The following is a 17018-nucleotide window of genomic DNA, read 5'->3' on the forward strand; positions in this document are numbered from 1 at the left end:
TGGGGGAAGTACTTGTTTATTGGCTGAGCTCAAGGAGGAACTAAGAGGACACATGGCCCTGGGGACCCGCGATCGGGCACCGGTCCGGCTCCTGCAGGGTCGTAGGCCCCCTTTAACTCGCCTATGTCTTCATTCCCTTATTTGTAAGACTGTAGTGGCTTAAGTACTTGCCTCAGCTTCGAATTAATTCGTATATATGAAGCTCACAATGGCATTAGACACCTACATATGTATGGTGCACGCCACCTGCAGACAGACAGCCAACAGGCTGTAGTACTCAAGAAAAGTTAAATTCACTCTGAGCTGAGTTTGCTTAAGATAGTTTGATATTTGAGATGGTTCAGAGAAGACGCCTGAAAGTGGGGGAAGGCAGATGGTACCAGGGAAGCGGCCTGGGTTTACTCATTTACGAGATTAAGTATACAGGAATGACAACGGTGACTATGGATTCATCCCCGCTGCCTCCCACGCTGTGATCGCCTCCAGCCTAGCACGTTATGGAGATCAGAGTTTACAAATGAGCAAAATCTTCTCCAAGTTCATAGAAGCACTGAACAACACATCTGGGAGTCAAATTCAGCCACTCTGGTTCTGCAACTGACACCCTGATCCACTGACATTGCTCCATGTGGCCTCCCTGGGGCTGCCAATCTGTCCTGCCCAACCACTGTGCAAAGACAAAATGTCCACTCCGCCCCTCCACACCCATCCTAGGAGCCACACACTGTCAGCAAGGAGAGGTAAGGACTTAGGGGAGGGTCCAGCACAGGCCCTGCAGAGCGGGCAGGAGTAATTGCAGCCAGGTTGGGGAAAGGAGGTCGGGTCAGGGAAGGCATTCCAGAGGAGGCAGAATTTGTCAGGAGCACAAGCAGGTATCAGAAGGTAGAAACGGGAATGAGGATGGCCACTGCCAGGTGCAAGAGGCATGCTTGCTCATAAGGAAGCTGCCTTTGCTGCTTGGGAAAGTGAAAATCCTCTTTGGGGCAGCTGCTAATAGTAAACCGTGTAGACTTGGGGAGACTAAGAGAAGCCTTCCAGAGTGGCTCTTTCCTTGTGTGACAAGCCCTTGGCTTGCATAATGGTATCAGATAAGATTCACCTATTGGGCCCTCCCTGGTGGTGTGCGGGTTAAAGCACAGCACTGCAGCCACTGCAGCACGAGTTCAATCCCTGGCCAGGGAGGTGACCCACATGGCGTGGCAGGCAGACCTCTCCTGACTGACCCACCTGCTGCTCCCCTCAGCAGTGTATTTCAGTCAGCCTGCCACTCTCTCTCTGGTGAATCTTCTCACCACCTACCTTGCAGCTCTGGCTTGTGCCCCAGTTCTGTATGTATAAATAAATAAACCTTAAAAAAAAAATAGATTCACCTATCACATTTCTGGCAAAAAGTTGAGAATTGAGAAGCCTTTGAAAAACAACCTCTGGGTAGCCAAAATAGATGTCAAAGTCCATCTGCTAACACAGGTGGACTTATTTCAAGTTTGAAAGAGCATAGACTTTGGAGTCTGCGTGCTGATCCTGCCACTACCACTCATGGAAACGTGTGCAGATTTACTCGCACCCTTGAGTGTCAAGTCTCTCACCTGTCCAGTGGGGATCACGTACCCAGGTCATCACAAACTTTGGAGGAGCAATGAAAGAACACATAGACGACGTGTAAGTTTGCCTGGCACGTTACAGTTAGATGACAAAGAGTGATCACTATTCTCTTACAACATCAGCTTTTTCTGACTATCTTGCCCCTGTCAATGTCCCCCCCCACCCAGGGTCACCACTGGTTCACTTACACCTCCATAGTTTCATCCAGGAGCATGAACTGTGTTTAGTGTTACATTCCCACAACTATTATTAGTTCATCAGGGCTTCTCACCCAAAACCTGCTTCTCCCCCTGGAGTTCCAGGCAGGCTTCTGAATAAGGAGGGGAGTTTTCTGGGGGTTATGGAAGGGACAGGCCTGAGGCATAGAAAGGCTCCTGGAATAAGACCAGGTGTTCACCAGAGACCAGGGCCAGCCCGGGCCAGCCCAGAACAGCAGGGAAAAGTGCTGAAGTCAACTAGGCTGCCACATCCCTGCCAGCTGAGTAAACCTCCAACAGGAGAGAAAGCAAAGCTCTACACAGCTGCTCTGGGTGGGGGTGAGGGGTTGTCTGTGCATCTTCCTGTCCCAGTGTCCAGGACACAGGTTTGTTGATGGATACTTGAGTAGTTGTTGGAATGGGACAGAGCTTTAGAATGCATATAGCATTGCAATCATGGACTTTTGTATTTATAAGTCAAGTTCTCTGTGGTCTTGAGCAAGTTGCCTAATTTTTCCTAATTTTGCACATATGCAAAATGGGATAATATTGTACCCAGCTTATATTGTTGTTGTGCCAATTAAAGGATACACATGTTAAGGATTATATGTTCGATAATCATTAATGGCTATTAGAAGTAGTAGTAATATCATTATTATTATCTGCAGGGAGATTTCCAAAGGCTAGAGTGGTAGAGACCCTTGCAGAGGGATAAGAGGAACCAGGGGACAACCATTACAAGATAGCAAAAATGATGGCTATCTTCAGTTAGATTTAGAATAAGAAGCAGAACAAGGAAGGGATGGATTCACTTTTGAAGGAAGACAGCAGAAAGTTAACCATGAGATATGACATAATTACTCAAAAGAAATGAGAATGACCTTCAGATTACAAAAATTAAAATAAGCGCAGTTTAGGCCCTCCCTGGTGGCGCAACAGGTTAGAGCACAGCACTGCCAGCTAGCTGCAGCCGCTTCAGTGCGAGTTCGATCCCCCGCTCTGGAGGTGACCCACATGGCGTGGCAGACCTCTCCTGGCCCACCCGCTGCTCCCCTCAGCAGTGCATTTTGGTTGATCTGCCTGTTCTGCTCCCTACTGTCTTTGGTGAATCCACTTACTCCCCACCTCTGGTCTGTACCCCATCTCTTGTATGCATAAATAAATAAATCTTAAAAAAAAATAAGCAGTTTGGAAAAGAAAAGGGAGCTCAATACTGGAGGCAGAAAGCCAGTGAGCACCTCTTTAAGTTGGCTTTCCTCTCTGGGCTCAAAAATGACATCAGAAGACATTCAAACAACTTGCAGCTGTGATGAGCATCTGTAATCTTGACAACTCAGAACAACCTTCCAGGGGGTGTATATGTACTTGTGTGCATGGGGAGAGGGCTTGGAGTGGATTCTGGGAACTGCAAACCACTGAGCTGAATGTCAATCCTCAATTAAACAGAAGGTTTGAGACCATTTAGAAAAGAAACACTGGATTACTGGGAGCTAGTTTGGGCTCACTTGAAACATGAACGTCAAATTTCTCTTCTTTTGTTGCAGGGGTTTTACTAACTGGTGAAACAGTGGATTTGATTTGGTGAGGCAATCGACCTACGTGTTCAGCATTTATTAACCACTTCCTGCTGACGAGATCGAGACAAGGCGTGGTCTGGGAAGCAGCTCACCGCACAAGGTGGCTGGATGCTACCACACTGCGCGATGTCATTGCTGGTGGAATAACTGCCCAAAGCCTGCAGATGAGTGGGTCGCATCAGTGCAGAGGGAGTGCTCTGGCTTGTGTCCCAGGCGGGGAGACCTAGAGGATCTACTTATCGAATGAGCTCATGGCAGAGAAAAAGAGATGGCTACCTGCTGGCAGTTGGGACTCCAGTTCAAAATGATCTAGAACTGTCGGAATGAACAATGTGGCCAATAATAAAATAATCCGGATGGACGCTGGTACATTAAGTACCATGTTCCGATCAAGGGAAATTACGTCTTAAGGCTGTATCCTGGAGCAATAAAAGTTTGAAAGATATGGAAGATCCAGGGTGGGGCAGGGAAGCAGCTGGATTCCACAGCAGTGAATGGGTCTGAGCAGCACTTACAGACGTGGCGGTTGCATGGTCTGGGCCGCCGAGCCAGTCGGCCTTCACTGACAAACTGCTGGGAGATGCCTGGAAGGCTAGAGATGGTGGGGGTCCCTCTGCTAGTGAGGTGCTTGCTTTTCACTCCAGTGGGGCAGACGGACCCGCAGGCACTGACAGTCACGGCGGTTCTGGGGAGGAGCCACACTACTCTGGGGGTTCTGGCAGGGAGGGCATGCCCGATTACCTTCTCCCCAGGTGTGACGGAGATGCGCCATACACAGTGCATGTGGGCAGAGTAGCCGTTGGGGTACTCGGGGGAGGAGAAGTTGCCGGTGCTGTCTTGTAGGGTCTCTCCACAGGCTGTCAAGGAAAGGGAAGGCCTGTGTGGTTGGCTTCAGGGACCCAGTTCTCCCTTCCTTCTGGCTTCCCCACCCTGGCTTCTTTGGGGCACCGGAGAGTGGCTGAGGAGAACAGGGAGTGTAGAATGGTCCTGCCCTTTAAGATCTACCTCCTGTGGGGCCCTCCCTGGTGGCCCAAAGGGTCAGGACAGTAGCATAGCAAGCTGGCCGCAGCCACTGCAGTGCGAGTTCGATCCCCGCCCCGGAGGTGACCCACATGGTGCAGCAGACCTCTCCTGACCCGCCAGCTGCTCCCCTCAGCAGTGTCCTTCCTCGATCTGCCTGTTCTGCTCCCCGCTCTGTCTCCAGTCACCCTGCTGACATGGGGGCTGCTTCTGACAGCACCGCCCCTGCACCTCTGGCCTGTACCCCAGTTCTGTATACATAAATAAATAAATCTTAAAAAAAAAAGATCTACCCCCTGCTCCTCACATGGAAGCAAAGCCACCCCACTTCCCTGCCAGGCCTGTGTCAAGGCAACATGCTCCAGACTTCAGGTGGCGCTGCTCCAGCGAGCCTCCTCTCCGTGAGATGTACGCTCTCTTCTTTCCTATTGTCCGCTCCACACCCCCATTCGCTCACGCCCTCGGAGGTGGGTGCTCAGTATCTTACTGGTCAGGGGTCCAGTTTGGTCCCACACGTGGTGATGACCCTCCCCGAGGGCCATGTCCCTACACCAGGCAGTCTCAGCCTTCTCTAAGACTGAAAGCTTGAAGCTTGCACCCAGGCCCTGGCCTCTGCCTCCCTCCCCCCTGCCCTCCATTCCTCCCTGCCCTGACCTGGACACTTGTAGAGCTTTCGGGCCTGGGCGATGTCCCCCTTGCTGAGCCGAGTCCTTTGGCCGATGGGAGGTTTCACCCCATTCACCTCATACTTGGGGACAATGGTGTCCAGAAAGATGCCCCTGGGGAGGAAAAGTCGGGCCTGGGTGAGAGGCTGCTGAAAGCAGGGGAGGCTGCTGTGGGCACCCAAGGTCATGACCCTGCCAAAGCCCAGACATTCCACAGCAGGGTCCGGGACAGGCGGAGACGTCTCACCCTGTCATTATGCTGCCCACTGATCTCAGCCACCCTGCCCCGTGGCAGCCACAGCCCCTGGGGAGCCCCAGGACGCCCCGGGGACCCATTGCTGCCCCAGCTCAGTATGGCCCTGACTCCTAACCCCATGAGAACTTGGTAACCCTAGTCCCCAGCCCCACCCAGCCCCAGCTTCTGGGCCCCCCATGCTGATTCAGCCCTGCTTGGGCTTCTCCCAGGCAGATCCAAGGTCAACGCTTCACCCTGCTGACATGGAGGCTGCTTCTGACAGCACGTGGGACAAGGCCGAAGGGCAGGTTCCACGTGGCAGGACAGACCCTGGGGACAGTGCGGCCAGCTCTTGCCCAGCAGCATCTCCTGCTCTCCCAGCCCCCCACCGCCCAGAGCTTCCCCACTAAATCCTGGGTGTCTGCATCTGGGAGGGGCAGCGTGGAGGGGAAACGGGCAGCCCTCCACCTCCCCAGAGCCCTGACTCACACCCAGCTGGGTGGAGCTCAGCAGGGGGTGGGGTGGGATGCGGTGGGAAATGTTCCGGGTGGGGGTCTGTGGGTGTGGGGGCAGGATGACCTCACCACCGTCCTTAGTCTTTTCCCTCATGTCTGAGGGCAGGAAGAGTGGGTCTGGGAGGGACAGGCAGGAGAGGGGGAGGGCCAGTTCTGAGACAGCTGAAGAGCAGAGACAGAGGAAAGAGCCAGGCATGGGACAGGCCGGGTGAGGGATGTGGGGGGTGTGAGGAGTGGGGGGGGTGGCTTCCCGCACTGTGCTTAGGAGAAGCTGGGGTGGGGACACTGGCTCACTGGGGCCAGGCTAAAGAAGAGGAGCTTTAAAGAGAGCTGAGGAGGGGTCCAGTGGAGGAAAGGAGCCAGACTTTGTCCAATTACAAAAAGGCAGGCAGATCGATAAGGGAGCCCCAGTCAGAAAAATGTGCCCCCTTTGGCCAAGGGGTGAGGGAACAGCTCGGAGCTCTTGGGACTGGGAGCCCTGTGCTGGTGCCTGGCAGAGCAGCAGGGTGCAGCCTTCCGGCCGCCGCGTGCAGTCCCAGGTGAGGACCTAGGGCCTGTGAGTGAGGGCCTGCCTGGGCCCTACGTGGAAGAAAAGAGCAGTGAAGCAGCACCCGAGAACTCTCTGCTGGACAGCCCAGAGGTCCACTCTGTCCTTGCTGACTCCCCTGGCAAGCAGGCTTGTGCTGCCAGGAGAGGCCAGGCCATTTCTCACCTGGAGAACGTGTTCCGGGCATAGTGCATGATACTGTCAAAGTCATAGGTCTCGTCCAGAGACTCCACCTCCTGTACCTCCATCTTCAGGAAGTTATACTCCTGCCCTGCGAAGACCAGGAAAAGGGGGTGGGGGTGGGAGGGGCGGGTCTGTGTGGATGCAGTGCCCCCTTTTCAGGGTGGGAATGGGGTCCTCCTTGGGTTTGAGAGGTGCCCCCCTACCAGAGGGTCCTGGGAGCAGCTAAGGGAAGCCTGGGGGGGGAGGGAGGGTCTCTGGAAGAGTCTGTCCAGCAGAGGGACAGGCTGAGTGAGGACTTGCTGAAGGAAAGGTTCAAAGGGAGTATGGGGAGGGCCCACTTCTAGACCCATAGCAAGATGAAAGCAGTGGAGAGCGGGAGGAGGCCTGGGAGAGAGAAGGAGGAGGAGGGAGGGGAGAGAAAGCAAGGAAAAACAGAATAGCCTTCAGAGGACAGACAGGCAGAGAGCAGAGAACTGGCTGAAGTGAGAGAAAGGTTGGGGTGGCATGGGGGAGCCCTGCCCCTGCCCACGCCACACCCTAAAGGCGAGGTGGGCTCTGCTGCTCGGGAAGGCCCGTGTGCCCAGCGCCAGGCCCTGCCCGGCTCCCTAAAAGAGCTGCAGAACTGCCCTGTGGCCTCTAAGCTGCTATGTCCTGGAATCTCAGGGGCAGGACTCTCAATGCTGAGTCACAAAGGATGACTCCAGGGAGCAGCCCAGCACCCCTCCCCCAGAACCCTGCAGCCAGGAGTGGGCAGGTGGCACTACCTGGCTGGATGTTCTCACGCACGATGGAGACGTGGCGGTCCCGGTCGGGCCGTGTGTGCTCGTGCCAGAAGCCGATGACGTGGCCCAGTTCATGGACCACGATGCCGAACTTGTCGCAATTCTTGCCAATGGAGATGGCCTGGGGGCCCCCACCTCGGCGACCCACATAGGAGCAGCACCTGGAGGGCGGGGCCAGCTCAGGGGGGTGGTCCCGAGCTGGGGGAGTGCATCCACTCAGGGGCCGGGCCAGGCTGCCAGGGGGCAGGGGAGCAGAAGGGCGGGGAAGGACTTGCGTGTGGGAGGCTCAGGCCACCTCCTGGGGAGATGTGCCGAGGTAGAAGGGGACAGATGATGCAGGGCTGTGTCCCCATGGGCAGCTCCAACGCCCAGGTCACCACGCGGGTGGGGCGATGGCCGAGGGCACAGAGCCCAGGAGTCCTGCTTACCCGCAGGGCCGGTAGGTGAATACGATATAGCTGTCCTCATCTGTGCGCTCCAGGAAGGTCACGCAGGTGTGCTTCTCCCAGTGCCTCATGGCCTGCCGGAAGACTGCCCTCTGGCTGCCTGCCAGGACCAGGAAGGCCAGTCTGTCTCTGCGTCCAGTCTGGCCCTCCTCCACCCGCCCACTTAGGAGTCTGTAGCAGTTTGTTGGACAGATAAACAGAAGGCACCGCGCATGTCAGGGGCACGGCAGGACGAGCCCAAGCCCAGGCCTGATGCAGGCTGCTTCCTCACAGCACACTCACCTGTGAAGTTTCCCCCAATGACAAAGGGGATGACCCCGTCGGGCCACACCCGCTCTGGCCGGGAGGTGGCAGCCCTCCGGCTTCGGGACCTGCCTCTCCGTCTCCCTCGGCTTCTCCTTTGCGGCTGTGAAGTAGCACTCTGACAGCTGGGGGTAGATGAGTTCCCTGGGAATTGGAAGAGGAAGACAATGGTAGAAGATGAATGAAGGGAGGAGGGGGGATGATAATGGATTCTTCTTATTTGGGGATTCTGTGTTTGCCTACTCATGAAGTTTACTTACCACCCGACTCACTAGCTTTAGCTCTTTCACCATCACTCACTGACAGTGAAATATCAGAATTGCACAAAGTGCCTGTTTCCAGCTAAGGTCAAACAAAATGGTGCTCAGTCTCTATTTAGCTTCCCAACTGGCAATGCGCATCCTTGTCACTGTCTATTTAGGGCCTGGGTTTTGCATTTCCGCGCTTTTTGTCGGGTGATTTCTCTTTTTAAAATGCTCACCTTCCCAGTGGCTGACTTACTGTTGCTAAGCTGGAGAAGCTGAGCAGTGCCTTGGAAAGCACAAGTTAGATTTAGATAAGTCAGACAAACTGAAGAGGCATGTGTTACAGAGCTGTTAGCTAGACGTCGGTTCTGTGTTAATGAATCAACTGTAAATCAAACAAGGTGTACTTAAACAGAAACACACAAAGATAGGGTGACCGAGGCTGGCAGGAGCCAAACCCTGTGTCTCTCTAAGGTTCAGTATTTGCTAATTCAGTGTTTGCAGTGAGCTTGTAGTGTAACTGAAGGTTATTCTATCATAATCATCACATCAGAGCTATGGTGGATAGTGAAAATTGGCTGTATTGAAAAAGAGAGCAACAGTGGACAGTAAGTCCTCACTGAACACCTTTGATAGGACCTTGAAAACGATGACTTGAAAGAAGTGACAGAAAACAAAACCAATGTTACCACAGGTCACTTAATGTGAACAAGAGTTAAATTGCTATGGCATATTTCTGGCTTCCAGAACTCACCAAACTTCTAAATAAAGACCCAAAACACTTCTAACTTTAAAAAATAATTTGGATTCAAATTATGTGAGCCCCCAGCTGCTCCTTCTAGTTCAGGGGGTGGGTGGGAGCCCACCCTGCCGCTCAGGGCACAGGGCAGTCACCCAACCTGGGCAGGACACCTTCCCACAACATGGGTCTCACATGCGCCCATGCTTTAGATACAGCAAGAAACCTAACTTGCATGCTTTGCGATGTGGGGGAAATTGGAGTGTCTGTGGAAAACCCATGCAGTCTTGGGAAGAATACACAAATTCTACACAGACAGTGGCCTCACCAGGAATCACGGCTTTTTTCGTTAGTTAAATGATGTTGAATGAGATGATGTTATTCAAGGACTTACTGTACCCATTTTCTAGGAATTGGGGGATCTGAGACTAGATCTTATCTAGTACACTTTCATATTTATGGGACAGACAAAACGATGTCTTCTACAAGCACTTTCAAACACTTCTCATTTCACACACTAGCTCTCTGTGATGGTTCCAGCCCTGTCACATCTGCAATGAGGAAGCCTGATGGGCCAGTGGGAGATCAGGTGATGCAACTCCCCCTCTGCTTTCTCCTGGTGTCTCCTGGTCCCCATGAAGGTCAAGTCAGCCTTGCTAGTTACCTGGCCAACAGGTTATTCCCTCCAGTGTTTGCTGCTCCCTGGAACAGTTTGTCCTTTATTCCATGGGCTGTCCATGCCAGGGTCTTCACTCAAGCTGGACAGAACAACTAGCCAACACTATTAATGTGTGCCCAGAGCATGCCCAGGGGAGAATCCCACCTTTTAGTAGTGGGAGAGCTAACTAAACGTTGGCAGGCCCACGTTCCAGAGTCCTGAGAAACCTGGACTGAATTGAGCCAGCCGGCCCTAATTTCTCCCTTTGCTCACCCATTCACAAGTGCTAGGTGGGTTGGGAGGTACTTGGGACATATCCAAGGTAAGAAGGAACCATCCCTAGCTTTTAGGAACTTCTGGTTCAACAGGGGAGACAGACATAAACAAATCAATGAAATAGAGCATGATATGTGAGATACTAGTAGGGTAAGAGCAGAGCAGAGAGAGAAAAGAAAACAGAGATAAAGGCTGTGGGTGAGCAGGCCAGATCTCACAAGAGAAGTTCTTGAGATGGGCTTTCCAGGATGCATAGAAGCTTGCAAAGTGGGAGCAGAAGGGAGAGGGAATTGTGTTGCGTGAGGGCCTTGGCTTTCCTGTCCCAGCTCCATCCCTGACAAGCTCTGTGATCTTGAGCCAGTCATATTACCCCAGTAGTGCCTGTATCTGAAATGGAGGTCGTCTGACACCTACCTTTGAGGGAGGCTGGGAACAGTCAAGTTAGATAAAGTTTTTGAAAGTGCTTTTTGTAAACTGTAAACAAAAGAAAGTCAGTTCTTCGGTCCTGGTATGCCTATACTTACTCCTCCTCTGGCGAAGGGATAAAGATATCCCAAGGGGAGATAAGTCTTTACACTGGCTTCTGTACTGGGAGGCCCTGGCTGGAAACAGGGCCGTTCCTTGTCTCTCCAATTGGAGACCACCTCTGGGATACAGGAGGGTCACCCACCCCAGAGTACCTGCAGCCTTGAAGGGAGACCTGCGGGTTGCACGCTGCCTGAGATCCGCAGCCTGCTGCGTCTGGAAGGCCCTCAAGTCCTCCTCATCCAGGGCAATGTCCCCAAGGAAGGCAGCTAGTGAGAAGAGAAGAGGTCACGGCAGTTAGTCCTCCTAGCAGTCCTCCTGGGCCCCCACCCCACCCCTGCACCCCATTCCCAACCTCACCACAACTTGAATTCTCAGTTGCCCTTAAAAAAAAAAAAAAAACAACCTCAACTGCCTTGTGAGAATGAAGGGGTTCTTGGAAGGCGCATGCTCACTTTTCAGCTGGGATCCCAGCAAAGCTGATGCCCAGCCCCTACAGGACATGCCATTAGTTCCATTCTCTGGTAGTCAGTGAGCACCGACATGCTAGGCACTGCTCGAGTGAGTAGCAAGACAGAACTCCCTGCTCATGTAGCATCCAACCTCAACAATACACAGGTATATAAACCCCCCGCAGTCAGAGGCCATGAAGAAAACAGAAAGAGTTCTACGTTGTGGACCCACAAACTTGACATTGTTGGGGGTGTGTTCACTCAACTAGTGCTATATCAACTTGGAGGGGAGAATATGAGTAAAAGTTGAGGCAGATAAGCCTATTAGGAAGACCAGGCCCTATCACGGAAGTGTCCCATAAAGGAAAAAGTTGCATGGTTCTCCAGTGACTCCCTCTCTAAGTCTCAAGGTCCCCTTTCTGGAGGAAAAAAAGGCAGGGAGGGAGTGCGCTGGACAGGCCATTTTGACTTCTGGGGGTGGGGGGGAGATGTTTTCAGGGAGCCAGGCCCCAGGGCGGGGTGTGTGCATGCCTTTAGTAATGTCTGGGAGCTAGAGGGAGCAGACCCTAGGCCAGTGCTTTGGAAGGAGCTCAGATGAGGTCTTCACGCTGGGCTGAGTTGGGGAAGAGAGAGGCTGATCTGGAGGGGAGCAGAGGGCAGCTTCCCTGCAGCTCCTCCCACAGCGACATCTGCTTCTCATCCTGAGGGCTGCAAAGGCCTGGCGAGCAGCATTACACAAATTGTTTTAACCTTGAGGCCTTGTACACAGGTCTCTCCACCCCAGATGGCCCACGGGGTGGACACACACACAGACACACACACAAACGGTCACTCACTCATTAATCACACACAGAATCAGAGGCATGGGTGGAGTTCCCACAGACAAGTGGGGCCATCCTCTCAAACACAGAGCCCTGGGAAATCAGACACCCCCGCCCCCCCACCCCGGCCCCCGCCCAGGGCAGCACCGTGCCTGGGGGAGGCACTCAGCAATGCTTGTTCCAATGAAGTGTCACGCTTACATTCTTCAGGCCTGCAAGCACACATCCATCCACACACTGTATAGGTGTGATCTGGACCTGCCCAGCAGGAGGGGGTTGTGCCTTCGGCACTGATCCAGGCCACACTTCCATTTGCCAGATGAAGAAACTGAGGCCCAACAGGGAAATGCCTGAACCAAGACCACATTGTATAGTCACTGGAAAGGCTGGATCTGTAGACTGATTCTCAGTCCAGTGCTCACTGCACTGAAATTCATTATTCCCGTAGAACCCATTTTGTAAATACACAGACACAGAAATAGACACCCACACACCCAGCTGCCCAAGACACACAAACAGAAACAGACAGTCCTACGAAACACACACACGCTCCAGCACTCACAAAGCAACTGCAGGCTCTGGACCCATTAAAACAGTAACAGTGGCCACACGCGCACATATCAATGTCTGCTGAGATGAATGCGGTGCCTTTCCATTGACAAAACACTTTGGATTAATGCATCGTTTCATCCCAGCCCACCCAGGACCTGCTTGCAGAGATAACGAGTAGCTACATTCCAGACTATCTCCCCAACTTTCAGAATGCTCGGATCTAAGTGGAAAAATGACTTGCCCATAGTCATGAGCTGGTAAGTGGCCCAGAATCTTCCACCACACAAGAAAGATTCTTTTACTCGAATGTCACCCTGGATGGCCTTAGCTCAGCCATTAATGGGGTTGTACCCAAAGAAGTTGCTTTTCAGTTGACATGGGTGGCCTAGCAAGGACTGGGACGGTATCTTGGAGGTACACACCAAGGGTACCTTGGAGGTACCCACAAGGATGCCTCCTAAACACTCCTTTGCACACTTTGCACATACACTGCACCTCCAGGCTCACACGCCCACACCCATAGGCACCTCCATACCCATGTGACCGGCAAGACTCACCTTTGGACAAAGCAGCAAAGAGAGAGATCTTTAGTCAGACAGACCTGTCTTTGAATCCCAGCCTGGCTACCACTAGCTGGCAGGTCATAGAAACTCATCTCAACCTCAATTTTTCGGGCTCTCCCTGGAGGTGCGATGGGTTAAAGCACAGCGCGATGAAGCTATCGCAGCCACTGCGGCAGGCACCAGTTCAATCCTCAACCCTTAGCCCCGGAGGTGATCCACAAGATGCAGCAGACCTCTCCTGACCCCCCACTGCTCCCCTCAGCAGTGTACTTTTGTCGATCTGCCTGTTCTGTTCCCCACTCTGTCTTGGGTGAGTCCTCTCACCCTCTGCACCTCTGGCCTGTACCCCAGCTCTGTATGAATACATTTTTTAAAAAACCTCAATTTTGATTCTAAATAGAAATCTAATCATAGAATTGGTCTCTTAGGATTACTGTGTAAAATAAACATGTAAATAAAGCACCTGAACAGAGCCTGGGCATAGTAAGTGGCGACTGTTAACGACCAACAGCTAATAACACTGTAAGCTCAAGTTCAGCTCTTATTTCCCAAGGGCATCCTGGTGAGGCCTCAGAGTGCTTCACAGCAGAACCCCAAATTCAAGAACAGAGGGCACAGGGCTGTGCTGGCTGCAGGACCAGGGCTGTGTGGGGGCAAGGCAAGGGGAAGGTGGCCCAGGCCCAGGGCTGGCTGCCCATAAGTGGGTGCCCCATGGGGGGATGTCATGGCTGAGGAATGCATGGGAAGGGGGGAGTGAGGAGAGATGTGCTGAGGAGCTGCGCCTCCCTCTGAAGAAGCTATGGAATCTGGATGATGGGGAGTCGGATGTCCCTCCTTATGGGGAAGGAAGTCCCAGGGTCAGGGCCAGGGTAGTTGTTGTTTTGTTTTCTGGCTGAAAACCGGCCAGGAGCACTCGTGGCTGTTCCACAGCCAGGCCGGAGGAGAAGAGGAAAGAAGAGAGAGAGCCAGCCTCATGGGCGTCCTCCAGGCTGGCCTCTGGACTCCACAGTCTCCTCCCCCTGGGCATGGCAAGGATTCTTTCTGGGGGGAGGGAGGGGAGCCAGGCTGTCGGGATGGATCTCCAAAGCCAGCTTGCCAAGCAGACATGTCCCGGCTCTCAAGGCAAGCTCCTACCTGGGCAGGGCATACTGAAGCGCCCAGCCTGTGCGGGTGCTGCCCGCAGGATGCTCCTCAGCATGGCTGCATATCTGCACGTGCACTTGGAGGCAGTCAGGTGTACATTCGTGCACAGTGGAATACAAGTGAACACTACAAATGTGCAAAAATACACACTGGACGCCTTCCCTGTGCCAGCCCGTGTTTTCAACCACACAAATAAATGCATGTTCACACCCCACTTCACAGGCCACACCCCCCAGAAGGAGAAGGGCGCCTGCAGAAATGGAGAACGTGCACTATTAGCTGGATCCCCTGGATATCTTCAGAGGGTCCTTAGTGGCCTGAGGCATTTTATTCCCTCTCCCCAATATCTTCTTTGTAGAAATGAGAATTCTTGAGCGTGCCTTGGCCCTAGGGGATTCCATTGGTTCCCCTGTATCTGGAGCCCCAGGAGATTTTACTTTTCTGCCTCCTTTGGGGCACAGGAAAGAGAAGGTGACTCAAGGGGCAGAGGCCTAGGTGGGTGGGTGACTCATTCACAGTGTCTGGGGTTGGGGGGGGAGGTAGTTTGGTGAGAGAAGACACTGCTTCTTCACTCCACAGCTGAACCGCATCCTTGAGGCCTCCTGAAGTCCAAAGCCAGGCCCCTGGGGTAGGGACAGTGGTGGGGGTGGTGAGTTACTGCCCACCAACTGAGGAAGAGATGGCAGTAAGGTCCTCACTGGCTCAGGAGCGTTCCCTATGGGCTACTCTGCTTATGGAGCCAGTGTGTCCCTATTCTTGCCTACAGGGTCTTTCCTACACCCTGAGGGTCAAGGCTAATCACCTGAGGGCAGCCAGTGGGAGCAGGGAATCTTGGGGGTAAGACCCTCTCAATGGTTTGGCCTCCAGACATACAAGAAGTCAGGGCTGGATTGCAATCTCCTCGCTGAAGGTGGGAGAGGAAGGCATGGTGGAGCCAGCTCCCTGCATGCACAGACCAGCATGGCTTCTGGTGTTCTGGTGTTACCAGAAGATCTAGGAACCTCTCCAGGGCATCAAGGGTCTTAATTTTGCCCTTACCACCACAGTAGCCCAAATACTGAGAGTAACAGCAAGAGGTAACCACCAAAGAAGGGGCCTGGCCATCCAGTTTGGAGATGCATGCCATAGCGGGCAGAGGCGGGAGAGGAGGGAGCTGGCCAGGCAAGTGAGCAAAGGTAAGTGGGCATACCTGAGGAAGTAGAGCTAGGAGGCCTGCCACCATTATCCCCTCCTGCACTAGGAGGTCAGGGCTCAGTGGGCAGGGGCAAGAGGCAAAATCAGGCAGGAGGTGGCAACATAAGCAGAAAACGCCTGGGAACCAGAGCTGCAGGGTGGTGGGGTGGGTCTTGGGGAGCAGGGTGGAGGGAGGCCAGGCTGTTCAAGGCACACACAGATGGAACCTGGAAGCTTGGCTTGATCAGACTTCCAGGCTCACTCAGCCGCCCCAGCCCTGGCCCAGCTCCTCACCAGTCTCACTTCACCCGGGTGGAAAGCTTTCTCCGCTTTCTCCAGAACCCACGTTTGAAGTTCCAAGTCAGTCAGCCCCACCCCAGCACGAAATTTGAGACTGGTGACAAAGCCCTCAGTCTCCAGCCACTCACAACACCTCCCTAGTTCCACTAGGAGTGAAGCCCCTCAGACTGCTTTCTACCTATCCTGGAAGGTCTTGCCCCAGTCTGCCCCCTCCATGAAGCCCTCCAAACCATCCCAATCAGTTTCGTTGCCACCACCAGTACCAGCACTGTAGGAGGCAAGAAGTTCTTTGAACTCTGAGGGCCTTCCCTCCAAGGTGGCACTCGGCACATCTTAGTCTACTACTGGTTACGTGGGCATATGTCTTGTACGCGACTAGATTATCAGCGCCTGGAGGGCATGGGCCATGGTTGACATGTTATGCTATATCCCACAATATTAAGTCAGGCTGGCACATGTCAGACCTCCAGTAAATGAGGATCAGTTGAATGAATAAGTGACTCAGGGACAGGTCAAGGAGGCACTCCCTTTTCCTGAAGATCAAGCCTTCAGAAAAAGACCAAGAGTCTGAAGCACAGAAACCAGAGGTCCACAGCCACATTTATTTAGTGCTTACTGTGTGCTAAGCTTTAAGAAGTGTTTTACATATTTCTCCTATATGCTCCTTACCACAATGTTACAGACAGACATTATCAGTTCCATTTCTCAGGCAACATAATGAAGATGACACCTCAGCTAATGAGCTGTGGGAGCAGGACTGACAGCTAGGTTCACCTGTCTCCCAAGTCCATATGCTCTGTCCACCCAGCCTCATGACCATCCCAGCCCGGAGAGAGAAGATGACCAAAGGCCAATGTTGGGCTTCTCCAGCCCTGCAGGGACAAAGGAGGAAGGTATGGGGGGGGGGGGGAGTACTGGGATCCCCTCCTCCACACTCGGGTCTCCTCCTGCAGTGGCTATGACAAGCCGCCTGCAGGGGGGCTCCACAGGTCAGGACTGGAGCTGTCTGCCCCTTCAGTCTAGGAACTGGTCCTGGCTCTGGCTCCTGGGAGGAAGGCTGAAGTCAGCGGCAGGAAGCTGAGGGAAGATTCTGATATCTCATTGCCCGGGTGTTCTCTTGTCCCAGGCAGCCCATTCAGGGTCATTCGATCAGACAAGGGGCCGGAGACTGAAGTTCCTGGCCATCTGGTCACTCCCAGGGCAGGACGCCTCTGGGCTTAGCAGGAGTGAAGGGGTTACATGGGGTATTCACGTACAAAGAATGCACCCGCCTGCACACACACTCACACCCTCCCCAGGACCCTGACCTTGGCTAATGAGCATCCAGTGTCGGTGAGGCAAGGAGCTGATAGACATACAGTATTTGAGTGGTCTGTGATTTCTCCCTGACACACTGAGTTGGCCTTGGTAAGGGCCTCTAGCAACAGAGACAGAGCTAAGTGCCCCTCCTGGGCTGGCTTCTCTGACTTTGACAGCTGTCTCCTCCATCATTCCAGTAA

The 17018-nt window shown here is 53.4% G+C and overlaps 1 protein-coding gene across 1 annotated transcript in view; it reads right to left on the reverse strand.

The window, feature by feature from the left end:
* The window catches only part of BMP1 (bone morphogenetic protein 1), a gene marked incomplete at its 5' end in the record, with an annotated part of 40624 nt that overhangs the window by 22797 nt on the left and 809 nt on the right, over positions 1 to 17018 (reverse strand). Inside the window, 7 exons of the mRNA XM_012726769.1 lie at positions 4118 to 4233; positions 5051 to 5175; positions 6524 to 6629; positions 7306 to 7484; positions 7752 to 7869; positions 8052 to 8216; positions 10671 to 10784. Of these exons, the coding sequence (XP_012582223.1) occupies positions 4118 to 4233; positions 5051 to 5175; positions 6524 to 6629; positions 7306 to 7484; positions 7752 to 7869; positions 8052 to 8216; positions 10671 to 10784 (923 nt within the window). The remainder of the gene's footprint in view (positions 1 to 4117; positions 4234 to 5050; positions 5176 to 6523; positions 6630 to 7305; positions 7485 to 7751; positions 7870 to 8051; positions 8217 to 10670; positions 10785 to 17018) is intronic.

Source organism: Condylura cristata, unplaced genomic scaffold (assembly GCF_000260355.1).
Source record: "Condylura cristata isolate star-nosed mole 26May11 unplaced genomic scaffold, ConCri1.0 scaffold00018, whole genome shotgun sequence".
NCBI lineage: Eukaryota > Metazoa > Chordata > Mammalia > Eulipotyphla > Talpidae > Condylura > Condylura cristata.